Below are 22,051 nucleotides of genomic sequence, written 5' to 3' on the forward strand. Positions count from 1 at the left end.
GACTACTCATTGAGGAGCTCTGGAACAACCTTCTTTCTTTAATTGATTCTCAATTACTTTTAACGGACCTCTCGAACAAAATACACTATTTCGCCGGCGACGTGTTCGACACAGACTCTGCGGCGGTCCGCTCACCATTCGGGCTCGGCTCCTAACGTGTTCAAGGGAGTTTTCCGTTGACGTTGGAGGTGAGAGTCGTGGGTTTCTCAGAACTTTAGCCTTCCATAACTTCCCCAAACCTTAACGAAACACTGCGATTTTGGTGTCCACAGGATGGGCTTGAAGGGATCTACCGGATCCGTGAAGGAGACGAGCTCTGTAGAGGCGTGTAACCACGCCAATCGGGTGGAGGAAAGGGAAACCAAGGCGGCGGCCACGACATACGCCAAGTGAGAACAAGACGGTAAAAAATTTCAAAACTTATTTCTTTATTGAAGTAAAGATATGAACATGAACATAATTTAACAGATCAAAATACCCCAAATTTATTTCAGCATACAAAGTACATTAGAGATAGTCCACACATGGTTTGTTTGTTTGTTCATTCAAGGCCATACTTCTTCTTCATTAGAAGCACAAAGTCACAGATCTTGAAGGGGTCAGGCAGGGAGTTGGAAACGATCTCATTTTGCAAGCATCTCTTAGCCCATCCCATTATCTTGGAGCACTCAGCCTCAACGCTGAAGTTCCCAATGCTCTCGTAGCTGTAAAACCAGGTGTAGTATCCAATCAGAACAATGTCCACAAACCCCATACTCTCACCTCCAAAGTAAGCCTTCTCCCCAAGAACTTCCTCCAGCTTCTTCAAGCTTCCCATGAACTCCTTCTTCCCTTCTTCACGTTCCTCTCCCTTGCTCGCCCAGATCTTCCTCCCACTATCAAACACCTGCATTTTTGTTTATCAATGTCAAACACCATGAACAAAAGGAACTAAACTTTCATTAATTCACCCGAACCTTCTTGTCGATGAAATCCACCCAAAACCTGGCTTCAGCCCTCTCGTATGGATCAGATGGTAACAGAGGAGCTCTGTTCTTCCACGTTTCATCGATGTACTGAACGATAATGGATGATTCGCAGATGGGTTTTCCGTTATGAACAAGAACAGGGATTTTCTTGTGGATTGGGTTCATTTCCAGAAGCAGAGGGCTCTTGTTTCTAAGATCTTGTTCTACGTATTCGTACGCCACGCCCTTCATGGCCAGGGCTACTTTGACTCGCATCCCGAACATGCTGGGCCAGAAGTCCAAGAGCTTCACTTCCTCTGCCATTGTTGCCAAATGGGGAAGATGAAACTCGAAGGGAGAGCGCCGCTTTAGGGCTATGGGTTTTGAGGGATTGAGAGTGAGTTTGAGAGTGGACCCATTTTGTAGAAAGTGTGACAAAATGGAATAGTGGAGAGAGAAGAGAAAGGACAAAAGGGGAAAGGAAGCGGTGAAAACAGAGTCCATTTCTGCAACTTCCAAATGTTATGGACCATTCAACATGGTGTGGACTCATTGTTTTGAGGAAGGATCACGTGGGAGTCTGGTTTAGTATTTTAAGTAGACACTATCAAACTATGGTGGAGATTAGTGATTTCTATGGAGGGTCAGTTCATCGTGTTCTTGATACTGGAAACGTACTCAAGAATCTATTAAAAACAGAACTTATAGATTAATTTAACTTTTTAATGCTAACCATAGGGCTGGCCATGCCATTTATTCAATGACTTACTACACTGCATCAAAGTGGGAGAAGATATCAAAACCCCAACCACAAACACTAAAAATTTCATCCATTTTGATCCGCACCAAGTCCTTCCTGACTGAAGCAGTTTGGTTAGTCAAGGCCAAGTGCTTTCCTGACTTGAAGCAAGAAGTGATAGACTTTGATGGGGTCAGGCAGGGAGCTTGAAACGCTCTCCTTTTGCAGGCATCTCTTCACCCAAGCCATGATCTTGGGACACTCAGCTTCAATGCTGAAATTCCCAATGGTTTCATAGCTATAAAACCAAGATGAGAATCCAATCAAGGCAATGTCTATGAACCCCAAACACTCTCCTCCAAAGTAGGCCCTCTCCCCAAGAACTTCTTCCACTTGCTTCAAAATGGCTATCACCTCCCTCTTGCCTGTCTCCTGCTCTTCTCCCTTGCTCATGTATATCTTCCTTGTTTCAATGTAAAGCTGCACATTTTGATAATACATTCATTGCTTAGGAATATCGATGAAAACATTAAGGCCTATCAGGTAAAGGGTTTTGAGAATGGCACCTTCTTGTCGATGAAATCCACCCAGAACCTGGCTTCAGCCATCTCGTAAGGATCAGATGGCAACAGAGGAGGATTCTCCTTCCATACTTCATCGATGTACTGAATGATAATGGAAGATTCAGTGATGGGTTTTCCATTATGAACAAAAACAGGTACCTTTTTGTGAATTGGATTCATCTCCAGAAGCAAAGGGGTCTTGTTTTTCAGATCTTGTTCCACATATTCGTAGGCCACGCCCTTCTCAGCCAGAGCTATTCTAACACGCATCCCGAACATGCTGGGCCAAAAATCCAACAGTTTCACCTCCTCCGCCATTGTTGCCAATTGGGAACAAACTCACAAATCGAAATGGAGAAGAGATTGAGCTTGAGCCAAAGTATTTATATAGATAATTTCCTTACTCTCTTCTTTTCAATCGACGTGGGATCATACATTTTTAAACAATAAGACATTTTAAACTTAAAGGCTCTTAGATTATGAGTATGTTGGCATGAAACATGACGTTGGATAGGAAGTCACAAGTGTTCAAGTGTATATGGACAACTTAGTACGACTAGCATTTAGTGATATGGTCCCGTATGCATATTTGTACCATATATTCTATGCATATTTGTACCATATATTCTCTCTTACCAACCTCAAGTTACGTCATTTGATCCATGCAATTTTGTGTTTAGATCTAATTCTTGAACATTTAATGAGTCACTTGACAAGATAATCCTTGGGTCAACAATCTTCGATTTAGTTATACCGATTATCCACACAAATCCTTCACAACTTATTCAAGACCGAGACTAGAACAACAAGGAACAGGTGAAAAAGGGTGCAGAGTTTTGGTTAGTCAAGGCCAAGCCCTCTCCTAACTTGAAGCACAAAGTGATAGACTTTGATGGGGTCAGGCAAGGACTTTGAAACACTCTCCTTTTGCAAGCACCTCTTAACCCAACCCATTATCTTGGGACACTCAGCCTCGATGCTGAAATTCCCAATGGTTTCATAGCTATAAAACCAAGTTGAGAATCCAATCAAACCAATGTCAATGAATCCCAAACGCTCGCCTCCAAAGAAAGCCTTCTCCCCAAGAACTTCTTCCAGTTGCTTCAAAATTGCTATCATCTCCTTCTTGCCTGCCTCCTGCTGCTCTCCCTTGTTCATCCATATCTTCCTCGTTTCAACGTAAAGCTGCACATTTTCATAATACTTTCATTGCTTAGGAACATCATTAAGGCCTATAAGGTAAAGGGTTGTTAGAATGTGACCTTCTTGTCGATGAAATCCACCCAAAACCTGGCCTGAGCCCTCTGGTAAGGATCAGACGGCAACAGAGGAGCTCTGTCCTTCCAGGTTTCATCAATATACTGAACGATGATGGAAGATTCAGAGATGGGTTTTCCATTATGAACAAGAACAGGTACTCTCTTGTGAATTGGGTTCATCCGCACAAGCAAAGGGGTCTTGTTTCTTAGATCTTGTTCCACATATTCGTAGGCCACGCCCTTCTCGGCCAGGGCGATTCTTACTCGCATCCCGAACATGCCGCCCCAAAAGTCCAACAGTTTCACTTCCTCCGCCATTTTATATTTGGGGTGCAAGCTTCTACCACTTTCTTTCATCAACAATTTGGTGGACTCTCATTTTTCCTACTCTTTTCCTTTTTTAACAACACTCACAGCGAGAATAGAAAGGAAAATTTAGAAAACGTAAATGAGAGGACTGATATTTCTTAAAGAGGACGATATTTCTTAAAATACTCGAGTTACCTGGTACCCTTACAGGTAAGGTGACCTTCCGTAAATTACTCAATCCACGAACTACCCTTACTTAGGTACGGTACCCTCATTTACCTTTATAGCCTTATAGCCCTGAAGCCAAATAATGTTATTTCCTTCGTTTTATTAAAGTTGGAGACTATATGATGTAGGATTATTGTCAGTTATAGCTCTCAATGTGATTCTCTCGTTCCTTTATGCTTAATGTTTTTCAAAAAAATTTGTAAACCCATTTTCTAAATTTTCTAAAATCATAGTAGAGATTTATAACTAAGAATCGATTATTTTTTTAGTTCAACATGGACATGTATTCAAAGCTTCAACTTTAAAGGAAGGGGTGTTGTTACATAGTAATGATCTACACTCGAGACTCTTGTCTAGAACCGAAAGCCCCGCAGTCGTTTATTCAATGACTCGCAACATTGCTATTATTCAAAACACACCCACCCATCAAAGTATGCAAATCACAATCCTTTTTTCAGCCTCCAAACCATATGGTAAGAAAACACCAAACACAAACACTACAACTAACAACCAACAAGCGAAAAGGGTGCAGATTTTTGGTTAGTCAAGGCCAAGGGCTTTCATAATTTCAAGCACAAAGGGATACACTTTCATGGGGTCAGGCAGGGACTTTGAAACACTCTCCTTCTGCAAGCATCTCTTCACCCAAGCCATGATCTTGGGACACTCTGCCTCGATGCTGAACTTCCCAATGGTCTCATAGCTATAAAACCAAGATGAGAATCCAATCAAACCAATGTCTACGAACCCCAAACACTCTCCTCCAAAGAAAGCCTTCTCCCCAAGAACTTCCTCCAGTTGCTTCAAAATTGCAATCATCCCCCTCTTCCCTGCCTCCTGCTCCTCTCCCTTGCTCCCCCATGTCTTCCTCGTTTCATCATAAAGCTGCACATTTTCATAACCCTTTCATTGCTTACGAATGTCATTAAGGCCTATCAGGTAAAGGGTTTTTAGAATGTCACCTTCTTGTCGATGAAATCCACCCAAAACCTGGCTTGAGCCCTCTCGTATGGATCAGACGGTAACAGAGGAGCTCTGTCCTTCCAGGTTTCATCGATGTACTGAACGATAATGGAAGATTCGGAGATGGGTTTTCCATTATGAACAAGAACAGGGATTTTCTTGTGAATTGGGTTCATCTGCACAAGCAAAGGGCTCTTGTTTCTCAGATCTTCTTCCACGTATTCGTACGCCACGCCCTTCTCAGCCAGAGCTATTCTAACTCGCATCCCAAACATGCTGGGCCAGAAATCCAACAGCTTCACTTCATTCGCCATTTTTGTCAAATTGGGAACAAACACCAAAATGGAAATGGAGAAGAGATTGAATTTGAGGTTGAGAGTGGACCCATTTTATAGCAAATTTGGGAGTGAGAGGCTAAATTACTAAACGGAAAATGAAAGGAGAAGAAAATGAGTTCTTTGGAGTGAAAAAAATCATATCGAGTATGGGGTCTTACTATAAATTTTGTGTGGGCACCCTTTAAAAATGCACAAATGGTTTAATTATACTAAATTTAGAAAAAGAAGCTGATCAGATTAGAATCCTATCTTTCTTCTTACTCAACAAAATTGATTATAATCTTGGAAGTATAAGGAAAATCCAGAAATTTAAATCATTCACAAAAAGATGACCTAGTTCGAGATAAGTACAACCAATCTATTACTCTATTTGGCTATCTAGTAGTGATCAGCTTACTTGTGTTCGATTTGTGGTTCAACCAAAGTCCTAGTTAACTTGTCCATTAACGAGAGTCAAAATAATTTGTCTCTAGTGGTATAGTAAATTTAAGACTCATTAATTTATGAGTATGGTTTGAAACAAGTCCAATTCAATATTAACTTGACATATTGAAGCGTACGTAAAAAACTAAAATATGTCGACGTATAGCGTCCTTTGGCATGGTCCTCTATAGGCCCTTAGATGATGCTAAAACTCTTACCAACCTCAACTATCTTATCATCTTTGATTGGTCATAGCCAATCCATCCATTATTTTACTCGAAATATCTATTTTCAATTCATCAACATCAATTTATGATTTTTTTTTCTAATTTCAAATGAATATAAGAATCACTCTATAAATTATACTTTTGAATTATATCATGATAACTTTTACTAAGCAAAGCAAATTTATTTTGGAACTTAAACTTGTATTCATCCTCCTTGAGAGCCCAACGTCCTTGCTAGCACACCGCCCGATATCTGATTCATACGATTTGTAAGAGCCAATTTATCAAGAATGCTTCATTCCACAATTCAAACCTACTACTAGCGTGTTATGTATCATCATTTCTTGCTAGTAAAAGATTTTCACACTTTATAAGAAATGTTTCGTTATCTCTACAACTAACGTGGGATCTCACATAAACCAACAAAAAAAAAAAAATCATTTTATACTAATATAGTAGTTAACTACCTTTAAAAATTTTCAAATATATCAAAATTGAAAGTTATCCATTGTTGTTAAATATTTTGAAGTTCAGTCAATTATTAAGCTATATATTATAACCAATCTTCCCATCCATGTCCTAATCAAACGTGGGTCCCACGGAAATAATGACGACGTCACTGCTTACCCGTAATAAATTTAATGCTTCATCGAGGGTGGAAAAGTCTTCGGGGTGCTGGAGCGACTACTTCTGCAATAAATTCCACAAAATCTAGGAGTGAAACAAATATTCTTTCACAAATTTACATAAAAATGTTGGAGATACCAAAATAATTTTGTGAATTTTGTGACAATATTATCAAACCATACCCATTTATGAAACTTTAGCGAATCACCTAAACTAAAATCTAACTTTCAAAATTATAGGAACTATCCATAACCAATATTGTATTCGTTTGATTATCACGAGCTCTCAGATGATTTTTTAAAAAATAAACGGCTCACATACATATATAAATACAATGAACAAATACATATACATACCTACTCAGACAACATGTTATAGAGTAATTTGGAGAAAAGAATAGAAGCATCAACCTCGTTGTATCAAATAATATCTTCAAGGCACGTCAAATTCAGACTTGCAAAATATTGAGTTTGCCACAGAACTCAGCGTTAGCTCCACTACGGATGTATAAAAATTCACAGTAAAGTGAGAAGGCATTAAAAAAAACCGAAAGAGATACATGGCAGTCAAACTGAAAATTAACAAATACCATCAAACCCTTTCTAAGCAGTGCCGCTCGAAATATTTCCAACTGTAGGGGGTGCAGCAGCAAGGGCAAACGGTGTCATTTTATCGCGCTGAGTCAGGTACAAGAATCAAATGTGGGGTGAAATAGATTGCTCAAAAACAGACTTACATGGTAAAATAAATGCTAACTCAATGAAACCATAGATATGTATTTCTCCCGTAGTCTGCCTATACTTTTTTTTTTTTTTTTTTTTTTTTATTTTTTTTTTTTTTTTTTTTTTNAATGATTGTAAACCAAAACTCCTACCAAAAAGGATATTATACAAAATCGAATAGAATTCCTGAACTTTCTTCTCTGCCATGACTGCTGCCAGTTGTGCAGCATCGCGTTATAAAGAAATTTCAATCATGCGCATTGGTGATCCCAGTTCTTCACAAGATTAATGGTAAATCCGCGGCAGGGGATTGAGGGCATTAAAGGACTAATTCCCAGCGATGCTAATGCTTGCTTGAACTGGACATATTCTTCTTATCCACCAGGACATTCCATTCCCGTCAAAGGGGCCAGTTACAACAGAATGAATTTTGTTATATAGATTGTGACGGCATCTCTTAGTATATATGGATCTACATCAAGAACCTGCATAAGGTTTGTTTCTCAGCACAGCTACCGCATTCAAAGAGAAGAGACCCTTCCAGGTTACTTTTCTTGACTAAATACTTGAAGCTTTTTTATAAGGTCCTCTTTTAGAACTTCTGGTATCCGTGAAATAAACTTTTGCTTGGCATCTGCAATCAGCAATTTCCTGCATTGTATGTGAGTTCACGTGTAAATTACAATATATAAAGACGGGGAATTAAGAAAAGCTCCATGGTTAGTGGCTTTCATGCATATGATTGAAGTAAATGCAAAAAGAATAAAACACCCACCAAGAAGTTTGTGTTGAAGTTCCAACCATTCAATACCAAGTCGAGGAGAGTATGTTTCATTTAGGTTCTGGAAAAAAAAAAATTAAAAAAAAAATCTTGGAGCACTCTCATGATAATGGCTCTAAGAAAGTTCCAACATTTTTTTTTTTCTTACTTTTGAGGTAAAACCATTCTATCTTGGAGTTTGTTGGAGCTCAGGTGTTGTATCGCCCTTCCCGCCTCTTCTTCAGCAAAAGCAACCTCGACGGAGGCAGCTTGTTGTTGATCAATAGGACTCCAGTCAAGATCACGAGGAAATTCAAAGAGGGCATCGTCCTTTTGTATACAAGGACATGTAAAAAGACACAATTTTTGAGATAATTTCATCTTTGTTTTCTAAACTTCTGCCTTGTGTCGATAGATTTCTATAATGGTACTCTTTCCTTTCTTTGTATTTCTATAATGGTACTCTTTCCTTTCTTTGTAGCCATGATATGATGGAAAATTTTGGAGTTTATGTCACCTTCTTCTAGCCATCGTCTTTAACGTTTGTCTCCAAGATTGTTCTTACTTACTAAGTTCAGCTTTCATGAGCTATTGTGTGTGTGTATGTGTATGTTGAACTGGTGTAATAGAGCCAGTTTCCTCCTTTTTGTTGATGAAACCGTGCCCCGTGCATCCACAGAGGGGCATATTCTTCCACCAATATTCCACCATAGTCAAAAATTCGGAATGGTTCAGCCACATTCTCAAAGCGGAAAGGCAAGGGGCCCCATTAGCAACCCATGGAAAGTAGAATGGGATAATGATCATGTAGATCTATTCCGTCTTTGCACACAAATGTTACTAAATTTTCCAAGTAGGCTTTCTGTTGCTAGAAATCTGTCGATGAGTGTCAGGTGGGTGGAGATCTATTGTTTGACCAAGTATAGAGACCATTATCGAGGGGAAGGACAATGAACTCAACTTCTCTTATGAAATTGTTTCAGTGCCTCGTGTCTCTGGTGACTTTTCCATTGAACTTTTCATGTCCCCACCGAGAGATATTCAAATCACCAACAAAAAGCCAATTCTCTGTGTACAGGCAATATAGGTATGGTAATTCCTGCCAAAAGATAGGTTTTTCTTGATATCTATAAGGGTCAAAGATCCCTATTTAGCAGGTTTTTCTTGATATATATAAGGGTCAAAGATCCCTATTTGGCAGGTTTTTCTTGATATCTAAAAGGGTCAAAGATCCCTATTATCCAAAAAGTGTAACTATCGGCCAATGTAATATGTGTGGTTAAGGTGTATAGGTCTTTGGTGATTTCGAAACTGATCAGAGTTATAGGTTATTCCACATAATCAAGATCCCCCCTCCCCCTCGATGTTCCTGAGGCATCCAAAGTTGACCAACCAATAAGTCCAGCACTCCAAAGGGGGTTTAACCATCCAATGATCAACAAAATTCAATTTTGTTTCTTGAAGAATTACCATATTTTTTCACGAGAGCTCTCTTTGCAAATCTCCCAAGTCTTTAACATTCCAAAAGATAATAATCACAAAAGATATTAGCCACCCAATTGTGACTTACTCGATTTCTCATAATTGATGTTTAAAAGGAGGCCAACAATCTCTCTAGTCAATTTACTCTATTTCTTGGCGGTAGTGGGCTTCTTTTTCACAGACAGAATAACCATGATGCACATGTGGTGTTCTTTTAGCCATGGTGCCAAGATTTGGAGGACCATTGTTCTTTCATTCTGCTTTTCCCGAAAAAGAGTGTCAAGCTCTATGTCCGCAAGGATAATCTCTGGCGATGGGAGAGAGAGCTTGGGCATACCCGCTGTAGGAGATGGTGGGGCTGTTGAGAGGGATTGAGGGCTAGAGGCATATTCATCATCAATTCTTTTTGGTGAGAGCCGACAGTGGAGAACTTTGTTCCTAGGATGAGGAAGGTTCTTTGGTTCTTTATGATGATAGCATGTTCTTATAGTGGTGTTGTCACAACTTGTGGATTAGGGATAAGAAGTGGTATAATATATGGGGTTTGGAGATTGGTGAAATGCGGGGTGAGGGGCTGTTGGCCCCTGGTTTATGTGGGGAAACTATGAGTTTATGGGGCATGGCTAATGGGGAGGGTGCGGGAGTTGGTTTTGATTGGGGGTTGACCTCATTTTGTAGGAGTTGGTTTTGAAAGTAGGGGTAATACATGGTAGATGGGAGTGGTCTTGACCTTTTTAGGGCTTTGTGGTATGGCAACAGTCTCTGTCATGTGTAAATTTAGTGTTGAGTCATATTGTAATTGAGAAGCCCCTTTGGGTAATGTTTCTCAGTGGTTTGACCAATGGTATGGTCCAAGAATGCCTCCTCAAATATCTGTAATAACTTCGGTATCCTCTACTGTACATTTCCTTTACGTGCTTGTTTGGTGCCTTGGAAACCAGTCATAACATCAACAAATAATTCTCCATTGAAGCAAGGGTCTATATTGAGACTTCTGCTAGTATGGAACCCCATGAGTTTTTCTTAATACAAATGGTGGCTTCGATCAGGTCCACACACACGCGATGAAGTTTTTTTAACGATCTCAATAAAACCTTCATAGGCATCTCTTATGTGTTTCAATGTTTCAATGTCTCAATGATTGAGAGGTAGATTTTTAATTTTAATCTATCCTCCATGCGAGGGAACCACTTGGTTTCTTAGGTGTTTCTTATCAGATCATTGTTCTATTTTCACTGCATAGTTTCCCACTTTTGGACTGTCTTTTCTGTAACAAATTAATAAGACATGCTTCTTTGTCATGCAACGGATGATCTGACTTGTTTTCCTTGTAAGGGCTTAGTTGGCAGAAATTATTGAGCATAGATTGTATGCNTCCTTATCAGATCATTGTTCTATTTTCACTGCATAGTTTCCCACTTTTGGACTGTCTTTTCTGTAACAAATTAATAAGACATGCTTCTTTGTCATGCAACGGATGATCTGACTTGTTTTCCTTGTAAGGGCTTAGTTGGCAGAAATTATTGAGCATAGATTGTATGCTCCTGTTCCTTTGGGATTTCTTTAGAGAAGTTGATACAATTCAAGACTAGATTTTTGTTAAGGTTCTGTGTTTTGTAGGTCTTTTATTTTTCTTTTTCTTTTGAGATGATATTCAGACTAGACTTTTTTATTAAGGTCTATGTTTTGTAAGTCTTTTATTTTTCTTTTTCTATGGAGATGATATTCCATCTTTACTTCCTGTTTGATCATTTCCTTTCCTTTCTTTTTGCCTTCTTTCTGTTCAAAACAGAAGTTTGTATCGTTTAAACATGTTTGTATCTTGTTCCAAAAAAGAGTGTCCAACACGCACCCAACAAGTGTTGGAGTGTCCAACTCTGACATGTTGTCCAAGGTGAAGCGCTCATGCTTTGTAGACTAAAAATAAAAGAAGTTCCCTTCTAAATTTATAGTCACTGATACAGATTATCAAGAAGGATTTCACAATCCAGGTTTGGAAAATTCCCAATATGCTAGTACACATCACAAGTTTTAGAACAGAATGGGTCAGCAAAAAACAATGACCGAGTTTCTGAACGTGAGCATTAATTTAAAATAATAACTAATCAAAGCAACCAAGTAGACTTGAATTATAAAGTTATCTGTAGTAAAAAGTAATACGTACTTTAAATCGTTACTGCCTGGAGTGCTCCCCATTTCTCGTAAACACAATCTCTTCCTTGAACGCATGCAACTGAAGACCTCCTTTGACCAACCGCATGTTCTTAAAACTGAGAAAGTTTCTCTCTTGAGACTGAATATAGATATAAAAGGTGTCAGAGACCAGAAGTAACTTGATAAAAGTGTAGTATAAAACAGAAAACTGCAGCAGGACCTATTTGGCGACCACACTGTGTGAATCTAAACTAATACACAAAAGGGGTTGGCCAACGCTGCATCACATATATAACTTGTTTTAAGTGGTCGATAGTAACAACTAAGTGAATCTAAACCTTAACTAATAAGATCAATAGTTTTTTTATTATGGAAACCCAACTACACATGGTTTCCTGTTTGGCGACCACACTGTGTGTATGGGTCAACAAGTCAAATCTAGTCAGGACAGAAGAAGATTCCCATTCATCTTAATCTACCAAAAATCATAAAATGAATCTATTAGACTATTGAAATCGATAGGGAAATATTTTAAAGGAAATTAACTTACTCTTCTGTCAGTTCTTCAACTCTTTTTCGAGATAGAGCATCCTGTTGAAACAAGATACAGAGGTCTGATTTTCTTTTTGCCATTTTGATCTCAGAGGAGCAGTTGACTGCATTATCCACTTCTTCATGACCAGACCCATTTCCTGCAGTGAACTTGTTATTCATAGGATTACCATCACACTGATCGTATTTATCTTCTTTCATTGCCACACTCTCGCCATTACCATTACCATTCATTAACACAGATTTACGTTCCCTCTCAGTGACATCATCAGCAACTTCATTACTTTTCTTGCTATTTCCATTCCCAAGAAAAGATTTATGTCTCACACCATTTTCCAAATGCAACGAGTTTACATTTTCTTTCTCGTTCTCCTTGATGGATTGATCCTTCTCAAGAACTATCTTCCCGTTAATGGTGGAAGGAGCTCGTACAGAATTAGAATGTCCATTCATATAAGATTTTCCTCGCTGACTGAAAGTTGGTTTTTCTACCTTAGATAGACTTGAAAGTTCTTTCCGAGAAGATTGCTCAACATGGGATTTTGTCTGTGCTGTTTTAGTTACCGCAGAAGGTTTTGAGATTTTGGATGCTTCAATGCCATTACCTTCATGAGATTTTACACCATTTGAACCAAGAGCTGCGTTTGCAGTTACTGGCCTTTGGTTCGTACGAGAGAAAAAGAGAATATACACCTTCTCTGACAAGACCTCCTGCAGAGTTGAAACTGTAACAAATGAGTCGTTGCAGCAATACCATCTACCCGATGCATCCTGCTAAAAATTACAGAAAACCTTGTAAGGATCTGATCTTGTCTTAAATTTAGTAGGCTTTATATGAATATGGTCCACATAGACCTTGATATATGCATAATAGTGCCCAGATTCTGCAGAAAGGCCTGAATGCACTATGGTACCAAAGAGCTTGTACTCTGGACGTGGATCCTGCAACATGATTTAATAAATGAATAAATATCAAAAAAGAGAATTATAAAAAGCCTCCCCTACAACAGAGACTACTAAATGGGAATTGCAACCTGTAGCATGAATGAAGCATGCAAAGAGAAATAAAGCAAGCATTTAAGGACATACAGCAAAAAAAAAAAAATTAACGATATCACAGTAGAAGACAGACGTACAAAGATACATATGGTTTACATGCCAATCAAAGCTGTAAAAGACAGAAGTTATGGCCTTCTAGATTCAAACTCTTTTCATTTATGTATATATATACATGTTCGATCTTTAAAAGGCTAAAGGCGCCCTCAAGGCTTTTCAGCTTAAAGGGGCAAAGGGTGAGCCTTGAGACAGAATGAGGGCTTTTTAATTAATAACATTATGCAAATCCTAAATTTGTATGATCAAGTATGGCTAAACATAATAGTTATATAAAAGTATAAAAAGATCACCCTTGTCAATTGCCACTTGAACAAAAGTTCTAAAAGGATATCTTTAACATGGATAAGATCAACTAATTCTTTAACTTTTTTCCTTAAATGTTTTTTAAGCCTAGTAGTATTTCTTCAAATTGTTACAACTCAAACCTTTATATCTTTTTTATGCATAGGGCAAATTAATACTATTTTTCTAATCACTACACAAAGCTAGAGACTCTAAGCCTCTTATGGTCTAAAGAAAGCATAAAACTTGAGGCTAAGAGTTAGAGTCTTGTCTCGAGGTGAGGCTCAAGGCATAAGCCTAAAAACCCTTTTAAAACATTGTACGTTTTCAACTGACTAACAAGAACATTGAACCAAACTATGAGGATTCCTTCTTCCTCTAGCCATGGCTAATCAAATTATTCCTTATATTCGACCTCCGGTAATGTTGAGCATGAGTTAAAATTGCTTCCATTTACTTTTTGTATTCCCTACACTCTAGTTTGTATTCTTAGAAACTTTGTTGGATAATGAGTTGTGTCAAAGTGTCAATTGACTCGATATATTTTTAGTGAAGTAATATTGGTTTTATTGCTAAAATTTACATGTTTTGGCTATTAAAAAGTATTAAATACATTTATATAAACATATATTCTAAAAGAAAAGTATCGAGTGTCCTGCTTTTCTAAAAACTGACATACCATTGTGTTACGCCATCTTCATATCTATGTCCTTTGTTAATATCAGTATTTCTTAGTTACAAATATGCCAACACGTACAGTCCTATTTTGGATTACACTTGCCTTATTAATACCCCCACGGAACAGGATTCCATAAGAACATGCCAACCTTTCCTTAAGTTTTTTGCTCCCAAATAATCTTTGGGATATTGGTCACAAATACTGATCTTGAAATGGGCAAATGAGAAAATAATTATTTGCTACTAAATTTCTTCCCCAACACAGCAGACGCTGACACACTAAAAGGGTAGCAAGTTCCACACCCTTTTATCCCTTTGGTCCATTCCCTAAATTGCCTTCAATAGAGCTATCACGTCTTCAATAAACTGCTCCAAGAGATCTTTTGCAAAATTTGATTAGAATCAAATTTTAATTGACCATTTCTGAAATCTAAGTCCCACACTCCTTGTTATTCACTCCAGCAATTTCATACAGCAAAATTTTTCAAATGATTCCTCAGTATAGACTAAATAGCACATAGGTTCTTTAAAGGCTAGATTGCTGTCTAAATGATAGTCCTAGAATCTTCGATCTTGTATAACTCTCATCTCCAATTTTTTTGGCCTCAACATAAAAGGAAATTTAAGCAGAAGTTGACCTACCTAAAAGAAACAAGCAAACACAATATGTTGTATTGCTCATGCAAAGACCAATTCCAAATAAAAGTACGATGATATTGCAAGAGTCATGGTGAAACCTTCGTTTTCATAGATTACTTTACAAGTGTATTGTTTCTTTCCCTGTATGCAACAAGTCTTTTCAAATCACTTTCCAATAAATAAATTGTTTTGTTACAGAACTAAGACATTCAACAAGTCTGTTAAATTTTAGGGTCCCTTATGGAGGACTTGATAGAAGAAATTAGACAATGATCCATGGTTTGATATAACCAATCACCCACAAGCAGATGGCCATAGTGAGGTCACTAATTGCATTTCAGGAAGGCTGAGTTGGTGCATGAGGATCCGTACTGAGGATTCCCACACTTAGAAGTTGGGGCTTAGAAGATATCTTTTTGACAGAGATCTTGAGGTGAGCTGCCTTCACGGTTATATTGGACTTAATTTAAAGAGGTCAAGCTCGTGATAAATTGTTGGGAATTTGGATCCAGGGGGTGGCTTCTCTGCTAAATCTACCTTCTTCCACTTGGCTAGCTCAAAAGGTAGGAAGGTGTAGGTAGGAGCGAAGCTGGGATAAGTACCCTGTGGCAAAGAAAATTTTGGTTTTAAAATGCCTAATAAAGTGAAATTCCTTCTTTGGTTTTATTCAACAGAAGTTTGAACACTGCCAACATTGCCGATAAACTTCAACAGAAATTCCACCAATGGTTCATTTCCCCCTCAGTCTGCTGCTTGTGCAAAATAATGAAGACACGCTCATATCACATTTCTCTCCATTGTCTGGTTGCTAGAATGAGCTGGGCTTATCTGCAGACTGCAGAAAGAGTTTGAGTTGGAATTCTGTCTCTCTGAGAAGGTGGACAGTCTCCCTGAATCGTTTGGAGGGGCTTGTTTTAAAGACATAGCTAGGGTGCTGTGGAGCAGGCATACACGCCTTTGTGGTTGTTATGGAGGAAAAGAAACAGCAGGATTTATGAAGATGAGGAAGTCATTGTGGGTTACTACTGACGCAACTTACATCATACATCTTCATGGTGGTGCACCAACCACTGAACATTCTTTTGTAATTGCAGTTTGTTAGCCATTATCATCAATTGGAGAGTTGTTTTGAGGTTAGTTTTCAGGGAGGGGGTATCCTCTACCCCAGTCCTTAGGCTGTTCTCTCTATTTTTTTTCTTTTTTCTTTTTTTGTCCACAAAAGTTATGTTGTTTCTTATCAACATATATATATATATATAGCGCAAGAAAAATTTTCAACTAATAACAAACAAGACAATCAGCTGCTTTGATTGATTCGGATGGGGAATCTGATGTTAGACACGTACCTGACTTCCTTTGCACATAAAATTTGAAAGTTGTAAACTCTCCTCATACGCAATGGCCTTGTCAATCTTACCACCAAATATGCCTTCAAATCTCTGCCAAACCCATCCAAGAACAACCCTTTACATGAAAGCAGCAACACTACGAACTGAACAAACAACAATGAATTGAACAGGGGAAAGAAACAAGAAACCAAAAGTTAGGACAGAAAACCTTCAATTGGACGACAAGAGTATTCGGTGCTTGAAGTATAGACATCTGCTTCCTCGCCACCACCAACTTCTTACAACTACAAAGGAAATATAATCTCCACAAGTCAGACCCGAGCAAAAGAAAATTCCAAAACCAGAGGAGAAAGACGATATATATATATATATATATATATATATATATATATATAGGACATAATAAAAGCTTACTTGTCACACTTGTACTTATTACTGCCATCTAAAACTTCCAGTTGAAAGAACTTCTGCAATGCCTCTTTAAGAGAACTACTATGCAAAACATCAAGACTAATATCCATTATCTCATCAACCTTATTGGAGTCGTTTCCACAAGATAAACACTTCACCTGGCTCTGCAAGGCACCCCCGAAAATCTCCTTCACCACCGTGGAGCTTCCACTCGCACCTCCGCCAGTTCGACGCAGCTTCTTCAAGCGGAGGCAGGTGTTGTGGCAAGCATCGATGACATAACGAAGGAACTCGTGGGCGTCCTCCTGGCGGCCCAAGCGAAAGTGCTCGGCGAAGATCCTGAGACAGTTCTGGATCTTGAGAGGCGAGTCCAAGGTGAGATCCAAGCTCAAAGACCTCACTATACGCCTTTCCAGAATACAAAACGGACATTCACGCTTTCTCTCCGCGTTGGAGGAAGCAGAATCGCCTGAAACGAAAAAAGAAAAACGAAGCGCACAAACACAGACACAGGACAATAATTAGGGCTGAAAACGGAATCAAATTGAAAGGAAAAAAAACGAAGGAAAATTCATACATAGAGAAGAGTGCTGGTTTCGAAGGCAGAAATTGGCAAGGGGAGGGGTGTAAGTGAGGCACTGAAGGACGCTGTTGAGGTAGCAGGTATTGCCTAGGTTTCTGAGACCGAGAGGGGGGCCATTTCGCCGCTTCTGACTCAGTAAACTCGGTTGCCAACTCATTTGCAATTGCAAGGCCATTAACGACCTTCTTCTTCCTGGCTAGGTTTGTGCAGAGCATTAGAAGCCGCCGGACCTCTACTCCCCGAGTGTCGCCGCCGGCACCAACACCAACGAAATCGCATAGCTCTTTTCTTCTTTTCCCTCCCTTTGTTCTTCTACCGCCTTTTCCCCCCTTTCCCTCCAACCCAAATAAAAGAGGACAAATCGTTGAAATTAGTTCGTCTTACCTTATGCGGTTTATTCATTTATTTTATTTTTATTTTTTTTAACAATCATATTACTCCTCTTTAAAAAATTATATTTATAATATTGCAAAAATAAATAAATAAATAAATAAATAAAATTATTTATTTACATAAATTTAAACTTTTAATTATCTCACACATATTTAACTTTATAAGCTAAGAGATTTAATATTGAGTTAAATTCACGTTATCAAATAAAATTAAAATTACTACTAACCATATTGTATTATATAGCTTGATGATTATGCATCAATGATTGAAGTGTTTTCTTTTTTTTTTTCTTTTTTTTTTTTTTTTGGATTTTCCTAAGTAGATATGATCATACCACATGGCATTATATTCCAACATCCTATAGAAATACATTCACAAAAGAAAAATAAAATATTTATCCACAAAAGTAAACTCAAATTCATTTATGCACTGTTTTGCTAATGCTACGCCCTCAAGTTCAGCAGGCACCATTCATCTCTTCTGGCAAATTGTCATGCCATCGCCAATGGGTACCTAAATAAACCAAGTTTAGTACCATCATCATAGTTCAAGGAGGCTAGCAGAGGGAACATAGATCAAATGCTCACTATACTAATCCCGACTCGATCGTCTTCCATTATCTTTTTATTCAATCTCCTAATGCTATCAGTCTGCTTGTCATTTACCTGCTCAAAGACCATGATCATCAGTTAACTACACTAAAATGGAGGCACAATGTCACGAGATGTCGAAGCTAACGCACCGTTGGGTCAGCTACTCTTCCATACCAAAGGACATTGTCAATCACAATTATACCTCCAACTCTCACCTGAATGAAGGCGATGAAGAACTTACTTCAACATCATGGACTGAAAAGATAGGCTATCTGACAAAACCATTACACATAAACAGATTTTTTAGCAGAAGCTAATTGTTTTTCGTCTTACCAGTTGCAGTAGCAGTTCGAAGTACTCCTCGTTCATCCTCTTCTCGGCATCGATGAACGCAAAATCATAACTATACGTGCACAGAAATATGTTATCTATTCAATCTTTGTAAAAAGGCCATCGGAGGAAGTAAAATCACAGAAGTTTTAAAGCTCACCCTTTTAACTTTGATATCATGTTAAATCGCCAAGAAGGTAAAAGAGAGAACATAATGGGATAGTTATAACAAAATCTAATAGAAGCATTATAAGATCATTCCATCAACTAACGAAACAAGTTTTTGAATCAAAACATGATATAACATAAAACACTTCACCTGCCAGCTTCACCATTTGCAATAAGTGATTTGAGTGTATCTGCTGCAAGCCCATGTCTCACATCCACCTACTTCCAGAAATTGTCCAAAACCATGTTTTGATCATCAGAAACATGTTATAGCTTAAAATTATGAACATAAATACACGAAATTGATCGATCTTTGTATACCCATAAGAGGGTATACTGTATGGCTGGTCTAAAATTTGAGGAATCTGATTAAATGAATGGCCTTTCTCAAATCTCCCGGTTAATTAGTTAGAGTATCATCCCAAGCCCACCGCTAGTCGATATTGTCCTCCTTGGACATTCCCTTTCACGTTTCCCCTCAAGGTTTTTAAAATGCATCAGATAGGGAGAGGTTTCCACACCCTTATAAGAATGTTTTATTCCACTTTTCAATTGATATGGGATCTCACAATCCACCCCCCTTCAGGGCTCAGCGTCATCGCTAGCACACCGCCCGGTGTCCACCCCCTTTCAGGGCTTAGTGTCCTCGCTGGCGCACCGCCCGGTGTCTAGCTCTAATATCATTTGTAACAGCCCAAGCCCACCGTTACCAGATATTGTCCTCTTTGGGCTTTCCCCTCAAGGTTTTTAAAACGCATATGCTAGGGAGAGGTTTCCCCACCCTTATAAATAATGCTTCGTTTGTTTCCCTCTCCAATCAACGTGGTTGCAATCATGTGGGTAAAAGGAAATATACTAGCAAGAACTAACAAAAAATTTGCTACAAACAGTTTACAGCTCAAACAGAATACATTGGTTGCAATCATGTAGGAGCTATTACAATATGAAAGTTGCAGATTATCAGCAGAAAAATAGGAAGATAGTATTTCTCAAAAGATTCATGTCACTGTTCATAATCATTTGATGAAAGAAGAACCAGAAGTACTTACCTTGTGAGAAACACCGGCAAGTTCATAATATTTTCTAGCAACATCTAGATATATGGCATCCCTTTCACAGGCAACTAAGCGCCCTGATTCTGGAAGGACTAACGCTACGGCCAGAGATGAATATCCCTAAATGAGAATAGAAAACTATGGTTAGCCCTAAAGTTATAGCACTCTTCAAAACAAAACCTTGTTATTAAGCAGTAAGAATGGGAGGAAGGGGCTTACAGTGTAAACACCCACTTCGATGCACCGCTTTGCACCGAGAATTTGAACAATCATTGCAAGAAGTTGTGCTTGATCAGGCGATACCTGCATTTTGCTACCACGCAATGAGGCGGTCTCCTCACGAAGTTGCCCCAAGATCTAAATCAACGAATTCAATCACAATCAGACAGATCATAAAGTACTTAACATATAGATGAGCAACAACATTGTACCTCAGGCTCTCGAACATTGGAGAGGATATACTCATAAAGCCGTGAGTCAACACTAATGAACTCTTTATTGCTAAATTTCCCATTTGAATTGGCGGAACAAACCCTTTCCAGCTGCCTCTTCTTGCTGCTGGAATCATCCAAGTTCAAATGACAACGAACACGCCTGCAAGCCATAGCCCTTTTGATAGTCCCGAAGCTGGCAATTGCAGCCACTGGGGGCATAGATGAGAGCTTCATAAGCAGATTCCTTTGTGGGTATGACAAAAAACGCAGCCCCATATTGCTGCTTGACATCATCAAAGAACGATATGCACTGCAGGGTGGAGCAGAAAGCCATGAAGAAAAGTAGGAAACAGAAAACCAAATAGTATACTAACTTTATAGCTCGACAAATTAGATACTCTCTTGGGCATTTCTACAAACAGCTGGTGGGCATGCGGGGATGACGCGAAGCCATGCGAGAGAATGTTAAAGCTTTGCAGATTAAACGAAGAGGGAAGACATCAAAACGCAGAAAGAAAACGTACCTGTTGAGAAGAAACCAGTTGAAGACTCGCACTGAACTACGGCCCGGTGGGAAGACGGCACGCAGCTACAGATATAGCCACTAGAGGTTCACACGGCGTCGTTTGATTAAACATTGGCAAGTCATTAGATTCATCGCCATTAGTCTCCTTATCTGTTCCAGCTCCGGTAAGATTCGGAGCTCGTTTGTTGCATCTTGCTCTGGTTCTGATCTACAAAAAAAAACGAAGAATCACAAGGTTTCCCTCAATCAACTAATTACAATAGGATAGAACAAGCCAAAAAGCCGTTTCCACCCTGAGTAGATATTGTCCGACTTTCCCGTTCGAACTCTCCCTCAAAATTTTTAGAACCCATCTGCTAGGAGAAGTTTCTACGCTTTATAGAGAATATTTCGTTCTCCATCCCATTCGGAGCTAAACCTTCTCGCTGGCACATTGCCCGATATCTAGGACCCCCCAATTCATCCCCTTTCAGGCCAGTGTCCTTTCTAGCACACCACCTCGTGTCCACCCTCTTTGAGGCTCAGTTTTCTCGCTGGCACATCACTCGGTGTCTGGCTTGAATATCATTTGTATCGACCTTAGCCAACGATAGTAGATATTGTCCTCTCAGAGCTTTTCCTTTCAAACTTCCTCTCAAGATTTTTAAAACTAGTATGTTAATGAGAGATTTTCACACCCTTGTCAAGAATGTTTTGTTCAGAGATGGGATTTGACACAAAATTCCTTTGTGCCAAACACCAACTCGTTCGTAATATCTTCTTGCAATCTCAAGAACTTCGGCATCATATTGACACACAACTAAACGTCCTAGTTTGGGGAGGAGGTTAGGGTGAATCAAAAGCCTCCATCCGTATAGATAGGCTGTTGTTTCAGAGTTAAGACTTGAGATAAGCTAATGGAGTAGTTGGGGTCATCTTTGATAGTAAGAACAGATCAAAATCCAAAAAAGTTAGAGCTGCTGAGAAGGAAGAATCACAAAAGCTGGGGCTCAACTTGCTGCTCGCCATCAAATCATAATATCTTCAAACACACCAAGATTTTCACAACATTATTATCATGTTTTACACTACTCCCCCAAAATCAACCTCTGTTTCTACCCATTTCCATGCACTGCCCACTGGTTTTGTACCCAAACAGATACACATTTGCTGCACAAACCAGAGTCTCATTTCTGTTTCTCGCCATCTTTAAGTCATTTTA

General features: G+C 38.9%; 6 protein-coding genes and 1 long non-coding RNA gene across 9 annotated transcripts; 1 reads left to right on the forward strand and 6 right to left on the reverse strand.

Annotated features, from left to right (window-relative positions):
• Position 1: 1 nt before the first annotated feature.
• On the forward strand, positions 2–523 carry LOC111788061. Its single transcript, XR_002814097.1, has 2 exons — positions 2–188; positions 273–523. It is a non-coding gene; the product is annotated as an uncharacterized LOC111788061 (long non-coding RNA).
• LOC111788019 (probable glutathione S-transferase) lies at positions 461–1,469 on the reverse strand. The gene is made up of 2 exons (XM_023668156.1): positions 957–1,469; positions 461–886 (listed from the first exon to the last, which is right to left on the reverse strand). Exons 1-2 carry the CDS (start codon positions 1,449–1,451, stop codon positions 542–544), a joined length of 840 nt encoding a protein of 279 aa, XP_023523924.1. The 5' UTR covers positions 1,452–1,469; the 3' UTR covers positions 461–541.
• On the reverse strand, positions 461–2,870 carry LOC111788045 (probable glutathione S-transferase parC). Its single transcript, XM_023668190.1, has 3 exons — positions 2,253–2,870; positions 957–2,166; positions 461–886 (listed from the first exon to the last, which is right to left on the reverse strand). Exons 1-2 carry the CDS (start codon positions 2,565–2,567, stop codon positions 1,822–1,824), a joined length of 660 nt encoding a protein of 219 aa, XP_023523958.1. The 5' UTR covers positions 2,568–2,870; the 3' UTR covers positions 461–886; positions 957–1,821.
• Positions 2,871–2,973: 103 nt separating this feature from the next.
• On the reverse strand, positions 2,974–3,871 carry LOC111788038 (glutathione S-transferase U19-like). Its single transcript, XM_023668177.1, has 2 exons — positions 3,512–3,871; positions 2,974–3,434 (listed from the first exon to the last, which is right to left on the reverse strand). The coding sequence occupies exons 1-2, from the start codon at positions 3,863–3,865 to the stop codon at positions 3,090–3,092; spliced, it is 699 nt and encodes a 232-aa protein (XP_023523945.1). The 5' UTR covers positions 3,866–3,871; the 3' UTR covers positions 2,974–3,089.
• A 460-nt stretch (positions 3,872–4,331) lies between these two features.
• Positions 4,332–5,440, reverse strand: LOC111788054 (probable glutathione S-transferase). The gene is made up of 2 exons (XM_023668201.1): positions 5,008–5,440; positions 4,332–4,930 (listed from the first exon to the last, which is right to left on the reverse strand). Exons 1-2 carry the CDS (start codon positions 5,320–5,322, stop codon positions 4,586–4,588), a joined length of 660 nt encoding a protein of 219 aa, XP_023523969.1. The 5' UTR covers positions 5,323–5,440; the 3' UTR covers positions 4,332–4,585.
• A 1,580-nt stretch (positions 5,441–7,020) lies between these two features.
• On the reverse strand, positions 7,021–17,701 carry LOC111787999 (ubiquitin carboxyl-terminal hydrolase 25-like). Of its 3 annotated transcripts, none has more exons than XM_023668130.1 (8): positions 17,346–17,701; positions 16,772–17,237; positions 16,566–16,641; positions 16,355–16,447; positions 13,086–13,235; positions 12,292–13,004; positions 11,752–11,880; positions 7,021–7,996 (listed from the first exon to the last, which is right to left on the reverse strand). In XM_023668130.1, exons 1-8 carry the CDS (start codon positions 17,524–17,526, stop codon positions 7,891–7,893), a joined length of 1,914 nt encoding a protein of 637 aa, XP_023523898.1. In that variant the 5' UTR covers positions 17,527–17,701; the 3' UTR covers positions 7,021–7,890. The 3 variants fall into 3 exon arrangements, with proteins under 3 accessions (XP_023523898.1, XP_023523914.1, XP_023523905.1); XM_023668146.1 differs by having other exon boundaries at positions 13,149–13,235; positions 17,346–17,700; XM_023668137.1 differs by having other exon boundaries at positions 12,292–13,064; positions 13,149–13,235; positions 17,346–17,700.
• Positions 17,702–18,063: 362 nt separating this feature from the next.
• LOC111791484 (O-methyltransferase MdmC-like) lies at positions 18,064–21,164 on the reverse strand. The gene is made up of 9 exons (XM_023672857.1): positions 20,849–21,164; positions 20,322–20,634; positions 20,110–20,247; positions 19,885–20,010; positions 18,987–19,054; positions 18,671–18,740; positions 18,487–18,552; positions 18,332–18,409; positions 18,064–18,257 (listed from the first exon to the last, which is right to left on the reverse strand). Exons 2-9 carry the CDS (start codon positions 20,616–20,618, stop codon positions 18,216–18,218), a joined length of 885 nt encoding a protein of 294 aa, XP_023528625.1. The 5' UTR covers positions 20,619–20,634; positions 20,849–21,164; the 3' UTR covers positions 18,064–18,215.
• Positions 21,165–22,051: the final 887 nt, after the last annotated feature.

This window comes from Cucurbita pepo, chromosome LG01, assembly GCF_002806865.2.
Source record: "Cucurbita pepo subsp. pepo cultivar mu-cu-16 chromosome LG01, ASM280686v2, whole genome shotgun sequence".
NCBI lineage: Eukaryota > Viridiplantae > Streptophyta > Magnoliopsida > Cucurbitales > Cucurbitaceae > Cucurbita > Cucurbita pepo.

Bases quoted from the DNA above. Each gene is read 5' to 3' on its own strand.
- LOC111788019 (XM_023668156.1), bottom strand. From the start codon at position 1,451: ATGGACTCTGTTTTCACCGCTTCCTTTCCCCTTTTGTCCTTTCTCTTC. The intron at 887-956 runs GTTCGGGTGAAT...ACAAAAATGCAG, and splicing joins TGGATTTCATCGACAAGAAG to GTGTTTGATAGTGGGAGGAA.
- LOC111788045 (XM_023668190.1), bottom strand. From the start codon at position 2,567: ATGGCGGAGGAGGTGAAACTGTTGGATTTTTGGCCCAGCATGTTCGGG. The intron at 2,167-2,252 runs GTGCCATTCTCA...CAAAATGTGCAG, and splicing joins TGGATTTCATCGACAAGAAG to CTTTACATTGAAACAAGGAA.
- LOC111788038 (XM_023668177.1), bottom strand. From the start codon at position 3,865: ATGAAAGAAAGTGGTAGAAGCTTGCACCCCAAATATAAAATGGCGGAG. The intron at 3,435-3,511 runs GTCACATTCTAA...GAAAATGTGCAG, and splicing joins TGGATTTCATCGACAAGAAG to CTTTACGTTGAAACGAGGAA.
- LOC111788054 (XM_023668201.1), bottom strand. From the start codon at position 5,322: ATGGCGAATGAAGTGAAGCTGTTGGATTTCTGGCCCAGCATGTTTGGG. The intron at 4,931-5,007 runs GTGACATTCTAA...GAAAATGTGCAG, and splicing joins TGGATTTCATCGACAAGAAG to CTTTATGATGAAACGAGGAA.
- LOC111787999 (XM_023668130.1), bottom strand. From the start codon at position 17,526: ATGGCCTTGCAATTGCAAATGAGTTGGCAACCGAGTTTACTGAGTCAG. The intron at 16,642-16,771 runs GTAAGCTTTTAT...TTTCCTTTGTAG, and splicing joins AATAAGTACAAGTGTGACAA to TTGTAAGAAGTTGGTGGTGG. The intron at 7,997-11,751 runs GTACGTATTACT...CATACAATGCAG, and splicing joins CCAGGCAGTAACGATTTAAA to GAAATTGCTGATTGCAGATG.
- LOC111791484 (XM_023672857.1), bottom strand. From the start codon at position 20,618: ATGATGTCAAGCAGCAATATGGGGCTGCGTTTTTTGTCATACCCACAA. The intron at 20,248-20,321 runs GTACAATGTTGT...TCGTTGATTTAG, and splicing joins CCAATGTTCGAGAGCCTGAG to ATCTTGGGGCAACTTCGTGA. The intron at 18,553-18,670 runs GTAAGACGAAAA...GCCTTCATTCAG, and splicing joins TCGAACTGCTACTGCAACTG to GTGAGAGTTGGAGGTATAAT.